This window comes from Siphateles boraxobius, unplaced genomic scaffold (genome assembly GCF_051911475.1).
Source record: "Siphateles boraxobius isolate OS27281-9 unplaced genomic scaffold, OSU_SipBor_1 9, whole genome shotgun sequence".
NCBI classification, from domain to species: Eukaryota; Metazoa; Chordata; class Actinopteri; order Cypriniformes; family Leuciscidae; genus Siphateles; species Siphateles boraxobius.
The window spans coordinates 28,627,623-28,647,410 of record NW_027509219.1 but is presented as its reverse complement, the minus strand read 5'-3'; the positions used below and the strand labels follow the sequence as shown (position 1 = coordinate 28,647,410).

Sequence of the window (19,788 nt, the reverse complement as noted above, 5' to 3'; positions counted from 1 at the left end):
TGTTAATACTAGGGGTGTAACGATACCCTCATGTCACGATTCGATACATATCACGATACTGAACTCACGATACGATATTATTGTGATATTCCAAGACATATGATAAAAGGTTAACAAAAAAAGTAGTGTTGATTAAAATGCTAAATTTGTATTAGACTTGGGGTGTAAATGAATAGGATTGGATTTGGGGCTGGAAACCCAATGCACAGGACAATAGAGACACCAAAATAAAAATATTCATGATTCTGAAGCTGAAAATACAGAATTATTTTAGACGAATATGCTTTTACTCACTGGCTAGATATATTTAAAATAATCTAGGCCACTTTTTACTTGTAACATAAGACAATTGGCATTATCAGGACCCACAAATATTCCCCCATTGCATTATTATACATTATATTCAACATTATATATAATAGTTTAATGTAGTAATCACACTGAAACTCTGTAAACTAGATTTTTTTCACGCACAGTAATTTTCATTTTGGGTGAACTATACACAATACATATTGTCACTATCCATGATACATATTGTTGCATTTTTGTATTGCGATATATTGTGACATGATATATTGTTACACCCCTAGTTAATACCAAAAAGAACACAAACACCATTTATTAGAAATTTGATTCTAGGTGCTGGCCAAGCTCAACTCATTGCAATCATGCACCCACTAACTGAATCTTCGAATGGATGTTTACAAATAGTTCTGTTCAGTTAATGCATTCTTTATACATTCATTCAGGGGCTTTTTAAGTTATTTGCTTGTTAAGCAATCTAACAAACCGTTTCAGTGGCATGATCAGAAATTAGAGCTTGGAACTTAATGAGCTTAGCATCACAAAGCATGTTTTGAATCTCAACGGCCTGACTAATGAGCGCTTCTCTCAAGCAGAAGCAGGCAATAACACTTTTGGGGAAACTTCAAGTAAAATATAAAACATGATGATAATCATTTTGTGTACTGTATATTTTTGTATTGCTTGAAAGACAGCATTGTTGTGATATTTCATTGAGGATTCAGGTAAAGGATAAAATAAAATATTCATGCCCAAGTATGAAACTTCTACGATGAATTCAGCTCGAATCGCACATTCCAGTTATTGTTTTGCAGATATTTTCAGCCTTTAACATATTACTGTGTAAAATGGCAATTTTAGTATGCTATCCATTTGTGTATAAGCTTCATGCTTTTTAAGAAATTTTAGATTGTAGATTGACAATCTTCTATTGACTTGCATTAATAGAATGTTTTTCACCTAAGGATTCAGACACGATTATGTCATCATAATTTATTTATACGTAACGTGATTTTATTTATTGTGATCAAAGCCTAGAACCTAAGCATATCTAAAACTTTTATATTATGCTGCCTTGTAATCACTTAATTGCCTTCCAGAAATGCAAGTATGGGTTTTTTTGTTGTCCGTTTGTATTTTAACTTGTTTGCCAGTCAGATGTTTTTTGGACTTTTTTTAATTTAGCTTGAGCTACTCTTGTTTTTCTCTTTCTTTCTTTTCTTTATTGGTAATTCTCAGTTTTTCTCTCTTTCTCTCCTTTCTTTGTGTGTATTCTTATGAAAACAACATGATCCGTCAGCAGTGGAGGGTGAATCCCAGAGCCGCTGTGTCTAATTAATTCACTCCCCTTCCTGCACGGCTGCGCTGGCCACACGCTCTCAGTCCATCAGATTTAAATTCATAACTTAATTGAGGTCAGAGCCTGGAGCCGAGAGAACAAAAGGCCCTGGCGAGGACCAGGTAGATCAATAGTGATAAATATCTGCCTGTGCTACTAGTAGTTAATGGTGAAGAATAGTTTGGGACAGAGAAAGGATGCTGTTTATTTACAGGTAATTTTGTGGTGATGGAGAGATGTTTGTTTGTGCCGTAGGTTCCTGATTGCAGTTTTAAGGGTTTGATTTGGTTTTGCATAATGTCACCTGTTGTATAATTTTATTGTAAAGTGATGCATATGTAGTTGGAAATCCTACACATTAAGTAGGCTTGAAAAAATGTCAGTGTTTGACTTTCTTAATCCCAGCAACTGTTCAGAATTCCCTGTTGAGAACATTTTTACACATTCAGGTCCTTCTGCTGCTGCCACAGGTCCACTATAACAAATGGTTCCATCCTCCACGTCATAACAAATACCAGAGGCAATCTGTCATAAGATTGGCGAGGAGAGGCGTCCAATCGCCAGCTGCATGAGAATGGGGCTCAATGGAGGGATGGTTTAGCCGGATGGGGGTGAAACACCTGAGAGTCACACACTTTTACAGCTCAATCACTGGAGTTTTGCTTCTGATCTGAGGCTGGCTTTGCTTTACAAATCGCAATTATTGTAGGGTAACATTTGAAGCTAAGAGAAGCACTGCAGGGCAGTCAGTGATTTTGGTTTTGATTGCTAGTTTGGTGCATGTTGTGAAGTCCAAATCATTTTAGCGAATACAAAAAAAGCAATTTGTGTGAGTCCTTGTTTAAGAATGTTCAAAGAAGTCCTTACTCTGCTTTTTGCTTTTTATTTCGAAGTGAAACATGTTTTTATCACTGTTTTTCAAGTAGGTGAAAGAGATTTAATATAATTTTGGATCCAGTTTGACTCACAGCATTCTCCCCCGTTCACACCTGGTATTAAGATGCCTTTTGGCTGCAAGACCGCACTGAACGCTGCGAGTGTGTGTTAGAAATCAGGAATGCCGAGAGAACATTGTGCTTGGTACGTTTTTAGTCTTCAAACCAAACTTAAGTGTTCAGCCAACAAAGTTTAAATCCTGTCTGGCTAGCTCTCTTCCCATAATGTTTACACATTAAATCAGTAGGCTGAGAGTAGGCGGTCTTTTGTGGCTGTTCGAACACATTCGACCACATGAGCGTTTACACTACGAAAGCAATCCAGTCGAATGCATTTTCAACTACCTCTGGAAGTGGTCGAAAAAGTTGACAAGCTTGAAACGTTTTAAACCCCGTTTACATCTGTATTTAGTGTCGCCCAATTGTGATCCGATCGACCAAAACACATCTTAATACCACATGTAAACAGGGCCTAAGCCACTTTGAATAAAAGCATCTGGAAAATACACAAATGTAAATATGTTTAGGAAAAAACACTAGAGTGCTGCTGTAGAGTACACCAGATCGGCTTGCAAGATGCCCTGCACTTAAATCACACCATTCCGCACATATTTTTTGCAGCACCGACTGATTTGCATAATTCCTTTAGTGAATTGTGTGCTAAAATGCAAAAAGCACGTTAAAATAAACGACGCTATCAGCGGGCTCAATTCATTCTCATCGAAGTGTTTCATTCCAGCCGCGGGCAGCTTAACTCCTCTGATGAAAAGCCTCTCCAGAACCATCTGTTTCTCCCTCTTCCTGCCGCCTTGCCACAATACGTACACTCAACAGTTTTCTTCCTGTTTTCAAACCATCCACATAAATTGTGAAGGACATTAAAGCTGTCCACAGCTGTGTGCTGAGAAAGAGGGAGAGAGAGAGAGATTGAGCATATTTCCCAGCAGGGGCAGAACTTGCCCTGTGGTTTATTAGTTTTCCCCCCACAGCTATTTAGCTGCGCCTGCAACATTGATTTTCATATTAGAGCGGTTTATGCATTTATTTATTTTATGTATTTCTTTTTGAACTGCTCTGATGATCCTAGACTTGCCCATGGTAATTCTCTGCCACTCTTGGCCCATGTGAAATTGCTTAATGGATCCTAAGACGTCCCCTGGGGTGGACACTGAGATGCAGACACAGACGAGAGGGGGGCGGGACTGAATTCCACAGATGTGTTTCATTTTCATTTGCACTTCTTCTTAAATGCTTTGTGTTTACCCAAAGACTGTCAATGGGAAAAGAGAGTCACTAATTCAAAAAGAACAAAAACAAAACCCAGACAATGATTTAATGTGGTTGTAGGAAGGCGTGAGTGCTGGTTATGCAGCTGATTAACATACGTACTCTGTTGGGCATTAGAGAGAAGAGAGGTGAACGCTGCTCGTACTCGAGGATTGACTGTAAAAGAAAAAAAATCAATCAGTCGTGCTGCTACTAATCAATCTCCCTCTGAATATTACAGCCAACTTAAACAGCCCGTTCTCTTTAAGCATTTCTCTGGAATGTGTCTTTCTATATCTTTCCTGGTCTCTCTTTCCCTTGATGGGTGTTTTTTACTGCTAAGGCACAGATTTAAGTTAGGCTAGAAAACTGCATGCGAATATTGTCAGTGTGCTTCTTCTCAATTAAGGTGCATTTTTATTCACAGAAATAAGGATTTAGTGAAGGATTAAGCCTAAGTCCACGAGAGCCTGTGGTAAAATCACTGTAACTGTAACCAATGTTCATTCAATTATTACATTACAATAACTGCATACTTCAAATGTTTTATCCAATTCGATGCTTCTCCCAATTGACTTTTTGTCCAAAAAATCCTCAAATGTGTGGTGCTATTAAGATTTTTTTTTTTACTGCTCCGATCGCATTGGAGCTCACATGAGTTCTCATGACTGTAGATCAGACTGCCTCTGATGAAAAACAAACAAAAATCACGCTAGAGAACCAGCTGAAACCGTCGATCGTCCTCCATCTGTTTTTCTTCTCAAGTCACGTTTGATCTCGCGAGTCTCCGTTAGATCTCTTCTCACTGTGAAAATGTTACTACAATCGACAGGTGTGTGTGGTCTCGCGGTCTGGACGAATCTTCTAGTGTGTGCATTCTGAGGATTATAATGCTAAAAATTGGTTGAAACTGCCCTTATGTCTGTGGTTTCCCACAGTTTTAAAATCGATTAAGATTTGAAAATCGTCTAGTGTGTCCCAGGCCTAAGTCAAAAGAATGGTCCAAAAAGTTAAGAGAAGATATCATCGCCCTTCACAAACAAGGTACAGGATACAAAAACATAGCGAAGGCACTAAATGTTCCTAGAGACACCGTTGGAAGCATAGTCCGCAAGTTCAAAGTTAAAGGACCAGTGATTACACTACCAGGGCAGAAAAAGGAAGCTATCAACGGCTGCAAACAGATTTCTGAAAAGGCAGGTTCAGAAAACCCCCCGAGTGACTGCAAAAAACCAGTAAGACTTAGCACTGAGGTTTCTGCTTGCACAGTAAGGCACGTACTAAACGCATGCGGTTTCCATGCCAGAACTCCAAGACGTACACCACTACTGACCTAAAAGCACTAGAAAAGTGCTAAAAATCATATAAATAAGCCACAGAAGTTTTGGGATTCTGTTCTGGAGCAATTAAACAAAACTGCAACTTTTCGGCCTTATGGATCAGCGCTATGTCTGGAGGTAGAAGAATGAAGCATATGCTGGAAAGAACACTGTCTAAAGTTAAGCATGGTAGCGGTTCGGTGATGCTCTGGGGCTGCTTTGCATCTTCTGGCACTGCAAACCTGTAGGGTGTGGAAGGCAAGATGGATTCATTGAAGTATCAGGAAATCCTAGGAGAAAACGTCATTCCATCAGTGAGGAAGCTAAAGCTTGGACGACATTGGATCTTCCAACAGGACAATGAGCCCAAGCATACCTTAAATTCCACCAAGGCTTAGTTGCAGAAGAAGTCCTGGAAGATTCTACAGTGGCCATCACAGTCACCTGACTTATAGAAAATCTCTGGTGGGATTTGAAGAAGGCGGTTGCAGCACGCAAATCCAAGAATATTACTGTACGGGAGGCTATTGCTCGTGAGGAATGGGCTAAGATTCCTCATAAACACTGCCAGAAGCTGGTGTCTTGTTACACATCTCATTTGCAGCAGATCATAACAGCAAAAGGATGTTCTACTAAGTACTAAAGATGCTTGCCATGAAGGGGTTGACCAAATTATTCAACCAATTTTGAGACTGCAGTCTTTAAAAGTTGCATTTTCAGTTGAATTTGAGGGTAAACCACTTGAAACATTTGTTGTGCTGAACAATTTTAATTACTTGATTACTTTAATTACTTTTAATCACTTGTTTGATTTGTTCATCGCAAACATCAAAAAGTATGTAAGTTTTGCCAATGAACCTTGCAATGGGGGTTGAATCATTTTGATTACAACTGTAATTCATATGTAGACTGCATTAATACAGATTTGAATTGATGTGCATTCACATAGTGACATTTACAGTGGCTCAAAACCATCCAATCATGATTTCTGAGTCATAACTATCTGCTTTATAATATAGTATTATATCCACTATCTGCATTTTTGTTTTTTTATAATTGTTTGTGGTGTGATGGACACCTTCCACTGAACTCCTGTTTGTGAAGATGCGCTTGAGTGTTTTAAGATGTGTCTGTGAGGGAAACAGCCTGACCTGATGTTTACAGAGGGTTTGTCAAGGACATTTTGGGATTGAGTGATATGCACTGACAGGCTAACCCTCACACACACAGACTGGCTGGCAAGGTTAACACACTGCACACAGAGGTGAAATAGATTCAATTAGGAGCGGTCCACCCGCCTGATCCTTTTAACACAGCTTTCTCAACGAGAAAGTACCCTTGTGCGCACACTTAAATGGGTCATTCCTTCTTGTCTTCTTCATATTCCTCAATATATTGGTTACAATATTAAACATGCAATTTTTAAAAGTTCTAGTTACATTTTTGCCAGTTTTCTTTAATTACAGTATCACAAGTGAATATGGGGTGTGTTTTTTTTTCCTTACTTTCCTCCAGAATATTACATAAATTTTATATTATAGTTAGTGTTTCTCACTTTAAAACTTTCCATTCTGATATATACGGAATAGAGATGGATGGATGGATGGATGGATGGATGGATGGATGGATGGATGCTTGGATGCTTTCAAAGTTTTGGTTCAGTAAAAAAAATTTTTTACGTTTTTGAATGAAGTCGTCTTATGCTCACCAAGGCTGAATTTATTTAATCACAAATAAAGTAAAAAAAACAGTAATATTGCAAAATATTATTTAAATGTAAAATACTTATTTTCTATTTTAATGTTTTTTAAAATGTAATTAATTCCTGTGATGGTAAAGCTGAATTTTCAGTCTGCAGTGTCACATGATCCATCAGAAATCATTCTAATATGCTGATCTGCTGCTCAAGAAACATTTCTTACTATTTTTGGTGTTAAAATTAAGAATGTCCGAACTTGACTAGAGTATATTTCTCAAAATGTATTTAACCCTTTTATAGAAAAGTTCCTCAAATGATAATTCATTTTTAATAAACATTACAAAAGACACTGCATAACAGCAATCACCCATAAATGTTTCCTCTGTATAACTTAAACATCTTCAGTTCAATATGCAAAATAACAAGAACTGCTTTATTGTAATGAAGAGGGAACCCAGATATTCATAAATCTTGTATTCTATCTGTGTAAGACTGTAGGTGTTATGATCATGCATAGTGCTGCATTTTTTGCATGCTCTGATTAATGGCACCTGCTCATCATATGCGTATCTGCATATGAATGCCGTGTGGTTATATCGATTCACTCCTCTGTCTGTCCCTCTCTCCCCCTCCTGCGTACTGCCAGGGTCATTAAAAACCCCTGCGCTCCCTGCGTACAGTGATCATAAATCATAATTGCATGTGCATTTTTCCCCATTTGTTTAATGTTTCTGTCCGGGACAGCAGAAGGAAAGAAAGCGAGCGAGTGAGAGGGATAAAGAGAGAAAGGGTGTTCCTGGGAGAGATTTAGTCGTACTAGATAAAGCTGTGATGGTGGCTCCCAGTACACCTACCATATGCCGCAGAGAGCTGCCGGATTGTGCTGGTATGAAAACATGAAAGCTTTTAGTGACATGGTGGGCCAACTCCTGTTGTACCCTACAGATGGTATTAGTGGACTGTCTTTACCACAGACACCACAGAGACAGTACTTCTTTGCTCTGATACACTGTTCTTTTTCCTTTAATCTCTTCCTTCCTGTGTCTTTCCCTCCTGTGTTGTCATCAGTTTTGAGGTATTCCTTTTTGGGCTAATCGGATTGGACGATTCTCCCTGAGTGGGTTGGAATACATAGAATGTTAGTGACAGCAAAGAGAAGTGTTCTGGTACACGTTTAAATGATGCCCATCTCCAATTAATAAAAGAGTTTAGACTTTATAAGCTTGTACAAAAGTCTTATTTAATTAAAAATACTGTAAAAACAGTAATATTTTAAAATATTATAACAATTTAAAATAACTGCTTTCCTATGGAAGCCCTGAACCGCAAAATTCTAGCATTTCGAGATTAAAGTCGAAAATTTTTTAGTTTATACTAGTTTATACTTTATTCTCGAAATATTACAACTTTATTCTCGTGATGTTTCGATTTTAATCTCGAAATGTTTTGACTTTATTCTCAAAATATTTCAACTTTTAATCTCGAAATATTTCGACTTTATTCTCAAAATATTTCGAGATTAAAAGTCGACATATTTCTATTTTAACCTCGAAATGCTAGAATTTATTTATTTTTTCTGGCGGATTTTTTTTTTTTTTACATTGCAGTTAAGGGCTTCCGTAGCTTTCTATTTTAATATTTTTTTTTTTTTAAATTATATTATTTTTTTATTTATTTTTTTTGTTACATTTTCAGTAGCCATTATTCCAGTCTTCATAGTCACATGCTCCTTTATGAATTATTCTAATATGCTGATTTGCTGCTCAAGAATCATTTCTTCTTATCACAGTTGAAAATGTTTTTGTGGAAATAGTAATACATTTTAATATGATTCTTTTAATATGAAGTTTAAAAGAACAGCGTTTTGTTTGAAATGGAAGTTATTTATAACTTTATAAAATTGATTAATTCAATGTGTCCTTGCTGAATAGAAGTATTAATTTCTTTCAAAATAATCCCCAAACTTTTCAACGGTGGTGTATTTACTACGTACAAAAGTACAATGAATTGAAATTACTACTATTGTCAGCATAAAAACAAGAGTATAAAAAAATACAATTTCAATTTTGAATCACAGGTTTTCATCTCAGACTTTTGAAACTCACTGATTTTTCTGTCTTCCAGTGAAATAGTTTTTCAGTTTTTCACATTTTTATCTTTAAATAGGGATGTGAATTGGTTTTCTATATATATATTTATATATGGATTCTCTCACACATTTGGTGTGTCTCAGTGATATATTTGTTTTCTGCAACGAAAGGGAACCTAGAGGTCTAGTAGTTTCTCTCTATGTAGGTTCCTGATTAGGAGTTTGCTTGGTACAAAATGCTAGGCTGGCTTCTTACTTGACTTTTCCGCTTCTCCTATGAAAACCAAATGGAGGACAATCCAATTTATGCCTGATTCCATCAGTCTGCTCTAGAGACATTAGTCCCTGACCCCCACACACATAAATACATATAAACATGCGCTCACACATACATACATGAACACGCATGCACTCACACACAGAGCTGCATAGAGGACTTCAAATAAATGTGAACATTTATTTTATTCTATTGCAAAATTAGACTTTTTTTTTTGTAATATTTTTTTTTATTGGTTGAGTTGGATCAGATATAGAAAGCGAAGCATCCAGCAAGTGTCCAGTATACATATGAATTCCTTCTGTACACTTTCAAAAGCATCCCAGGATTGAACAGTGTACTTTAAAGATACGAGGATTTTGCTACTATTCTAAAACATAGGAAAAAGTGGTCTAAACTAGGTGTGAACAGACTAAATTTAACAGGTGTATGTCTCAATCCATTTCCCATGAGTCATAACAGTTTATGTGATAGCCAACCTGTTTGTCTGCTGTCCCGGTCCACACTGCCTCTTTTTGTCCATACACTGACAGCTGTGAACCAGAGCTCAGGGCCGATGCAGATGTTGCCTGCACACAAGATTAGTGAAAGAAGATTATGTTTCGTAAAGCCCTCACTGTTTAATTATGGCTATATGTATTTATGTGTATCTCCATATCCTTTGTCGGCCATTCTCATGAACATCCGCCACTCTATAATTTTATCTAGAAAGAAAGAGAGAGAATTTTACTTATTTTTACTTCTGATCTCTTAATATTTGTGTTCATGTGGGTAAAATCCATAAATATTGTCCTTAATTGACTAATTTCTATATATTTCCAATATGATTTTTTGTAGCAATGTTTCCCTTAAAATGATGTACCATGGTAACCACAGGTTTTGGCAGAATACCATAGTTAGCTATTGTTATAACTGTAAAATCAAACCCTTATTTATCATTATAGCATTTTCTATCATTTTAAGTATTTATTTTAATGAGTAGTGACTAGTTACCACCATTTTTATCACAGACGCAAAAATTACTGTGGTAATTATGGTAAAACCAATGTTTAAAACTGTTACTTCAGGTGAATATTAGGAAGGTTTTTTTAATACATATCAAATCATTTTGAAAGTTATTTTCACAAGAAAAAATATGTATTCATTACAGAAAAAGCTATTTCTGTTTGTGTTGTTGCATTTTATTATGTAAATAACTAGTATTCCTGGACTCTGTATCCTGTTCAGAGAGAAGTAACTGTATCAGAGAAAGGTGAGGAGAGAGACTGCATCAGTATTCTGTTCGTCTAGTGGGATTTTAACCGGCTAATCCAATCAGAGAGCCTCTGGAGTCTCTCTCTCGCCTCTCTGTAAACAATAGCATCTGACTCTGGGATCGTTTGAGAGCCCTGGCCCTGCTGCGGTGAAGATTTTTGTGTTTGGAACAATGGGATCAGACTTTAGCAGCACCTGATTGACAGGGCCATTCGCCATCTCTCTTACCTGGAGAAGTAATTTCACTCGGTCACAGCTTAAAAGAACGATGGCACCACTTTTGGATAATTATGGAAGCTTTTTTCCGCCACAGAATAAAAAATAAGGCAATTGCGACTTTTTATCGCACAATTCTGACTTTTTTCTCTCGCAATATAAACGAGATATAAACTGACAAAAAAACATCTCTCACAATTCTGTATTCTGACCTCTGAGAAAAGAAGAATTGCGAGAAAAAAAGTCAGAATTGTGACTTTATAACTGGCAATTGCGTCTATATCTCGCAATTCTGATATAATCTCGGATTTGCGTGTTATAAGGTCAGAATTGTGAGATATAAACTCGTAAAGAAAAGTCGCAATTATCTTTTAAATAGTTTTTTTTCCATGGGGGAAACAAGCGTCCATAGATAATAGATAATAGTGGTTTTAAAACCTACTGAGCTGCCTACTTAGACATAATTTTAAGGGATTATATAAAGTCTTCCGAATGTGAAGTCTGTATCAAAAAGTAATCCGCAAAATAGCCTGTTTTGCAGCATCATGTTTCCCAGAATGCATTGCGACATGTTCTAAGAAGGCAGTGAAAGAAACTTTACTATACCGCATTTTCCAGAATGTCACTTTTTTTAATATTTAAAATGTACTGCGACTTTATAAAGTGCACACATTTGGATTTGTGCTGAATAAGAGAGGTGTGTTAGCCAAAGTTTATTCATATAGCACATTTCCTACATGCTTTCGCTTTAAATTCATTTCGGCGTGGTGCATAATATAAATGTGGTTTATAATGAATGACACTGTAATTTATGTTTGCTTTATACTTATATTTTAGCGTTAAATTTGGATGTTTTGGAGTGTGGGGGACTGAAATCCACATTTGTAGTGATAATGTTTGTAAACGTTTCATTTTTACGTTTCAGTATTTTACATTATTTCTCAATGTAATAATAAAATGTGACTTGTAGACCTTATGTAGCCCTGCCACTTTTCATCGTCATACTCGTTGTGTTCTATCTTCCGGTTTGTATTTCCACAGCATGAATGAACCGCTCGTTGTAAAATCTTCCTGCTCTACTGACATCCGCTTCAAACATTACAATGCTCATGATAACTTTCGTTAACTACAAATAAGTAAATCCACTTCACCAGCTAATTACTCTTTGACAGCGATGCCATAGAAATATACAGAGCTACACAAAAACACAAGTTCAAACACAATATTCTAAAGATGGCTGTGCGCTTGTTTTTCTTTGGCGCATTAGGTTGATGCAACTAATCGATTTTTTTTTTCACTCAACAATGCAATTTTATTAAATTTATTAAAATGTATTCAAGTCTACATTGAAGGGGGACTTGAGCCATTTATAGAGATCAGGTATCAGAGAAACTTGGTCCTTTGAGGTGGGCTCTCTTGACTTGGGCCTGTAAACATCCACTTAGCAATACCCTAGCTCTTGAAGAATAAACATTTCATAAAAGTTCATACTAAAAAGTAACAGTAACAGTAAAAGTAGTAAGTAACAGTAAGACTATTTTCTTCAGTAGTTTTTGTTTTTGTTTTACGCTTCTTAGTGTTGCATTGTTAGCTTTTCAATAACAGTAAAGTCTACTTTCAGATGTCTAAACAATATGCAGGACCAAAAATATGTATTTGTGTATGTACCTGAATAGTAAATCCTCTGTACAAGAGTGTACAGTTGGCTAATGATATTGTCTATGAAGGGTAATGCAGGTTGATGTTGTGACAGAGAGACAAGCGTGCAACATGCCGTTCAATTCTCTCTGTAGTTCTCATTGGGGTCTGATGATCTCCACCAACCACCCAGCCAAAACAATAATGCCATTTATCATCATTATAAGGCTGAGAAGGCACATTGAACTGGCAATTATACCATCATTTGGCCTGACGACACGTCATCCGCAGAATTTCCTGACCCCTTGAGTGTTGCATTCCACTGGATTTATATCCACACACACGCAGGATCCTTAATCCCTAAATATTGCCCTAAATATGGCTTTCTCTGCATCGCACCTCTGAAAGCACAAGCCGTGTGGCAATTTGTCACCAGCACACCAGGCAGATTGGTCCTATTGTATAAGCATCTATTGTTGTGTGATGCACTCAGTCCCCGCGGCTAAACCATCCGACACGGCCCCAGCAGGGGACAATGAATAGATCATCCTAGACCTTTATACACATACAGCACGATGGCCTCATAGCCTTGTTGAGCACGCGGGTCAAAGGCTTGTTCATATTAAACTGGTTTATATATTCACCCAAACAAAGTCCTCAAGCTCCTCTGATCCTGGTTACTTGTTCAAAAGTCTGTTTTGGAGGTTAAAGGATCTGATTGTTTATCTGACAGGAAATCAATGTTTAATCTGTTCTCCTAATCCCTTCAAAGTCCAAATCACCTTTTTAGGTTCTATCATGTGGCGGTAGCTGAACTCAACAGGCAGGGTTTACACTTGAACATGTTTCTTTGTTTTGTGCTGCTTTTTGGAATTTTAAGTCATTATGGATAATAATTAGAAAGAGTCTGAAGAGTTTCACAAGAGTTGGAATGGTTTGATACTCAAAGCTCAAAACGTCTTTCTTTTTCTCTCACAGGATGATGAAGGACAGACAGCACTACACTATGGTAAGAACGCAACTACGCCATGGCAAGAAAAATCTTTATTCTTACAATTCAAATGCAAGTCATCTATGGTAAAGGAGTGGTTTGGGTTTAATGTATTTTTCACAGAATTGTGCATTAAAGGACACCAGATACTGATTACATGAAAATCCATCCACAGGAATTTCAACAATAACAAACTAATAAATTGTCAATAGAGACCAGTTTACACCTTAACTAACACTTTTTTGTTCTGAAGAATTAATGTAACTGTTTCAGCAAAACAAAAATTGTATTAAATTATTATTAATTAGTAATTTTAAACCATTTAGAATGTCTTGTCCAATAGACTTCCATGGTAAATGGATTTCTGTAAACGCACTTTTTGTTTGTTTTTCCAAAGTGAGGGACGAGTAATTTTATGAATGATCTTTTTTAACTACGGTTCAAACATTTTGGGTCGGTAAGCTTTTTAATTTTCAAAGTCTCTTAATCTCACCAAGGCTGGTGATTTGACATATTTTTATTTGATAAAAAATGCATTTAATACATTGCAAGTAATAATGTGAAATATTTGTACAATTTAAAATAATTGTTTTCTGTTAATATAGTTTAAAACGTATTTTATTCCAGTGATGCAACGCTGAATTTTCAGCATCATTACTCCAGTGTCACATGATGCTTCAGAAATCATTCTAATATTCTAATCAAATGTCCTGCTCAAGAAACATTTCTTATTATTATTAATATTAAATACAGTTCTGCTGCTGCTTAATATTTTTTTCTGGAAACTGATTTTTTTCAAGATTCTTTGATGAATAGAAAGTTTAAAAGAACAGTATTTATTTGAAATAGAAATATTCTGTAACATTATAAATGACTTAACTGTCACTATTGTTTGGAAATATTGACTCTTTTTGGTTGAAATCTCTATAAAATGATTTCTGAATTAAGTTCTTGTCCACCTGAGCTCACTTGTTACGGGAGAAAGGTGTATTTGTGTGTGAGTGTTGGAACATTTGTCCCCACAGCCACACGTGTGGTAAACAGGACCTGTAATAATCACCAGTTGTCCCAGAGGAAATCAACAGTGTTCCTCTGTCATGTGACACTGCACATGGGCGGCCTCCAGGCCCTTGTTCTCTATGTGTGTGTGTGTGTGTGTGTGTGTGTGTGTTTGCCATCTGTCCTGAGGTTGGTCGTGTGGCAGGGTAGACGCCTCAAGATGAGCACTCCTTAGGGAGGAGGAGCAGAAAAATGATGGGGGGGATGGGATATAAAAAAGTGACTAATAAACATAAGCGATGAACTCAGAGAGACGAATAGCACAGAATGAAAATTCATTTCCACCTCTCCCTGTGTGGGGCCATGCGGCTGACACATGATTAATTGAGGGGTTTACAGCACGCTGTAAATTGTTCTTCTTCTCTACGGCTCCCCAGAGGCGCGAGGGGCTTTACGGCCCAAGGACCCGCACGCGTGCCGAAAATAAAATACAGTAACAAAACAAAATTTTTTTTTTTTTGCTTCTTACTTAAAGTGATTGTTAACCCAAAAATTCTGTCATCATTTACTCACCCTCATATTGTTTTAGACCTGTATGACTTTCTTACTTGCATGGAATTCAAAAGAGATATTTCATACAGTGGAAGTAAATGGGGATTAAGGACAACCATGGTCACCATTCACTTTCATTGTATGGAAAATAGCAGCTTGGACATTCTGCAACTACTTTTGTGTTACACACAAGAAAAAAAGTCATATGAGTTTTAGAACAAAATGAAGGTGATTAAATGATGACCAATTGAAAAATTCCTTTCCTTGGTAGTGGAGCTTGCTAAAGAAGTATTTTTTTTTTTTTTTGTACATTTGCATTTAATCATTTAGCAAACACTTTTAACAAAAGCTCAGAAATGAGAAAAAAAGTACAAGCAATGTATTAATTCAGTAATTCTGAATTTTAAGAGTATTTTATTTTTATTTAATTTGATCACGTTTTAATTAAAAAATAATTTTACCTGCCATACAATAAACTTAAAAAACAACAAAAACACTGCCATTCAAAAGTTTGGGGTCGTATGATTTTGTTTTATTTTTTAAATAAATGTTACATTTTATTCAGCAAGGATGCATTAAATTGATCAAAAGTGACAGTAAATACTTTTACATTGTCACAAATGTTTTCTATTTCTTATAAATGCTTACTTTTTCAATTAATAAATGCTTAAAACATCATGGTTTCCACAAAAATATTAAGCAGCACGACTGTATTCATCATTTACAATAATAAGAAATGTTTCTTGAGCACCAGATCATCATATTAGAATGATTTCTGATGAATCATGTGACACTGAAGACTGGAGTAATGATGATGAAAATTCAGCTTTGCCATCACAGGAATAAATTACATTTTACAATATAGTAAAATAGAAAAAGTTATTTTAAATTGTAACAATATTTTACAATATTACTGCATTTTTGATCGAATAAGTGCAGCCTTTATGAGCATAAGAGACTTCTTTCAAAAACATTAAAAAAATCATACCGAACGCAAACATTTGAGCGATAGTATACAATTCAAGGTGGGACTCGAGCCATTTATAGAGATCAGATATCATAGAGACTGGATCCTCTTGAGGTGGGCTCTCTTGACTTGGGCCACGTAAACATCCGCTTAGCAATACCCTAGCAATCAAATGGCAACATGCACACTCTTGAAGAACATTCTTGTGCTTGCCTTCTCTTTCTCCCCCTCCTTCTTTCTTATCCTTTCTCTTCCCTCATTCTCTCCTGGTCGCGGGTCTGAGGTTAAAAGCCACTCTTGTCACTCAGGGTTTTCCTGCTGACATCAGCCACTCACCTAAGAGTAAGAATAAAGAGAGCATTTCCCTCCTTTTTAAAAGAAGCAGTAGTTGACACAGACGTGAAAAAGCACTCAAGCTTAGAGGATTGTCCCTGCATCAGCGTGGCAGGACACACTAACAGAGTTACAGAAGTGCTGGCCCTCCCTGCCCTGCAGCCTCCTAATGGGCCACAAACTGCCAATGGGGCACAAATGCAAGCGTGCTGCTCAACCACAGGTGCAGTCGTCATATGTACTGTAACAATTACTTTAAGTGTACGGGTGAGAAGACTGGGCTGGTTTAAATTCTTTTCAAAGTGTCATGGGGGTGTTGCTTAAGAACTGGTAGCATTTTAGTATCATTAAAATGACTATAATTGAGATACTATTATAGTTTTATTCATATTTTCAATTAGTTTTCATTTTAAAGTCCCCCTGTGGTGAAAATCAAGCTTTTGTTGTTTATATGTCTATGTGGTGTTTTTGATATGCTTTAAGACAAACCATGTGCAAATTCACAAGTCAACACCATTGCTGAGTATTTTCTCTTTAAAACTGAAAAAAGACAGTCTCAAAGACGCGGTTTGAAATCGCTGGAGGTTCTGACGTCACAAACTACCTTGTAACCAATCACGTCAATGTGTGATCATCAACGAGTGGATCTTTGAGCTGGTTTGAGGGAGTGGAGGCGGGGCTAATTTGCATATTCATAGAACTGTGTGTACTAAATGAGGCAAGTGTGTACTGTAGTTACATTCAAGCTATTTTAAGGAAAAAATGTCATTTTGGTGATCAAAGGTGAGTTTTAAGGGATACAATTATTGACTACAGGGGGACTTTAACATTTTCAGTATTCATTTTTAAGTTTTAGAAATTTTTGCATTTTGTAATATTTATATTTTTATTGTTTGTATTCATATTTATTTCAGTTTTTCTTTTAGTTATTTTAGAATATCAAGTTAAACTAAATGAAAGTTACTATAATAATAGTTAACTATATTAACGTTAGATTTTTAGTGATGTGGTACAATTGAATTTGAATTGATAAAATATTAGACAATTTTAACAAGAAAACACACACACACACACACACACATATATATATATATATATATATATATATATATATATATATACACATATATTATATAAACAAAAACCTTTTATGTTAGATGTGATTAATCACGATTAATTGCTACATTTTTTAATTAATAAAGATTACATTTTTCCTATTAATGATTTTAATAATTTGATGGATTTAGATTATTTTAAATGTTAATAGTCATGCATGTTGCATGTTATTATTATAAATCTTATATCATATTTGCGCAGAATAATTTCATCAGTTCAGCATTGCACTGTTAAAAAATTCAATTTGCAGTAAGAGAAAAAAGTTAATTTTGCGTAAAATAAGATGTATTGTTAAATTCTCTGAATTTTATTAAAATAAAAGGCATATAATTTGACATGAAAATAAGGTAAAAACACTTGCCTCTAATGCCTGCTACAGACTATGTGATTTCGGCAATCCTATAAGATCAATACAAATCACACTGTACAACATGGATCTAATAAACTGGGTACGACATGTATGTAGACTGTACGATGATGACACCTATTGAATCGTAGGCTACGACACAAGTTAGTATAGAAGAATAAAATGTCATCAGTATGCGCTAGTGGTAAACAAATAGAGCAAGATTAATCGCACTTTAACAATTGTGGTTTTTATGTGTGCTGAAATGTGGTCATAGCTAGGAAAAAGAGCCCAACTTGGCATGCAAATTTTATAAGTGGAGCTTGAGGTAAATAGTTTTAAGTTTTAGCGCCATGTCGAGTGCCATTTCATGTTGTATTTTTATTGGCTAGTCAGTAGATCTAGGTCACACTGAGATGAGCATACTAAATTTCAGACACTGTCAGAAAATCATCATGGGCTATCTTTGGTCGCAAGACCGTGACATTGGCTGTCTTTGAACCTCTCTCTCTCTGTACGACATAGGACCGCCGTTTTCTGACCACGGAAATTGCCACAATTGGTCATCTTTTGTCTTGGACAACCCAAAATCGTACAATGTATACCGGGCATAAAGTGCTGCTGTAGCAGTATGTGTGTGATAGACTCCCTTGCACAAAATACAAATAAACCCAACAGTATTTGAATGCTTCTTTCTTGTGTTCCTAGTCTCAGCCTGTGAGTTTGCAGAAATCGTCGAGTTACTCCTGAAGGCCGGAGCTGACCCGTCAATCAAAGATCAAGAAGGCTCCCTTCCAGAGGAGGTGACAGAGTCTAATGCCATCTCCTCTCTCCTGCGCCAGTATACTGCTCCGAAAGGCTAAATCTCACTCTGTGAAACCCAAAAATCAAACCAAAACCACATAATCACCTTCCTGTTAAAAGTTTATACAAACTGTGCTCCTTATCCAGATGGTACATGCTGTCAAACCAACAATAGTTCCCAAAATTAACTCAATCGGTTCAGCATTTTAGAACTATTCTAGTTCATTCCATTTGGCTGTGGAGCACCGATGTTATACTTTCAAACAGTTAAGTTCAGACACCCTGTCCTCCCTGTCCTAGAATGGTACATTCCAATGAATGTGTTACTGTTGTTACTATTAAAAACATGAAATCTCCTTAACATGGTGTCTCCTTTTTTTAAAACTTGTTTTCTAGAGTTCTTCTGCCATATGCATTGTTCTTTAATTATAGCATTACCAGAATCAGCACACATTTCTTTAGGAAGTCATTACAAAATGGTTTTATTTTTTGCATGAAGGTAGTGATTTTCAACTGCAATATATAGCAAGTTTGACAATAAAATGTACAATAGTGCTTCAGAATCATGGTATATGTCAAGCAATGTGCTGTATATTATATACAATAACATAGAAATGTTTTTTAAAAAACTGGGGGGAAACATTGAGGCATAAAACTTTGATAAGCACAATAATTGATAAGCTACCTGAATTGATGGATTGTAGAACCGCTTTTTGGTTCTCATTGGATCCAATATTAAATGTAGCACGATTATATGCTATATTAGTTTTGAGTCTATGGAGAGTTAATAGCATGAAGTACCTCTGATAATAGTCTTCATGTTGTTATCATTGAATTTTTGGCTATTTGAATCTTTAGGCTTCAAGAACACAAATATACTGGGTGACTTAGTATTTTTGAACATTTTCTAAACCACCAACAAATAGGAATCCTTACACTTTGTTTTACTCAACGCTAGCTAGAAATGTTGTGGGTAAAATCCAGTAATCTCAATAAGAATCCACAATTTTGTGTGTTCCACGTGAGATCGAAAAATTTCTCCATGCAGATTCCCCTCATGTTCAATCTGGTCACAGGAATATTCCATGTTGACCAACAGAATGATGCTTGTTTTGAAAGGGATGTAATTTTGCAAAAATAGCGGTTATATGACTTATTAAATAAAAAGGGGGCTTCAGTGGAGGAGTGAAAAACCTTAGCCTGGTTTTGGGCCTGCAGAGCTGCATCCCTCCTCGAGAGCAAGATCCTCTGCCAGTCACTTTAGTTATTCCATAGACAGGCAGGAATTATGGTATTGGTTTGTTTGTAAAGGCTGTTTGTCCCTTATTCCGGTAATTTCCATAAA

General features: G+C 36.2%; 1 protein-coding gene across 1 annotated transcript in view; it reads left to right on the top strand.

Moving 5' to 3' along the window:
• acbd6 (acyl-CoA binding domain containing 6) overlaps window positions 1-18,804 on the top strand; it is a 39,300-nt gene extending 20,496 nt beyond the window's left edge. The window contains exons 7-8 of the mRNA XM_077224527.1: window positions 13,314-13,344; window positions 18,348-18,804. Of these exons, the coding sequence (XP_077080642.1) occupies window positions 13,314-13,344; window positions 18,348-18,502 (186 nt within the window). The 3' untranslated portion in view covers window positions 18,503-18,804. The remainder of the gene's footprint in view (window positions 1-13,313; window positions 13,345-18,347) is intronic.
• The last annotated feature ends 984 nt before the right edge of the window (window positions 18,805-19,788 follow it).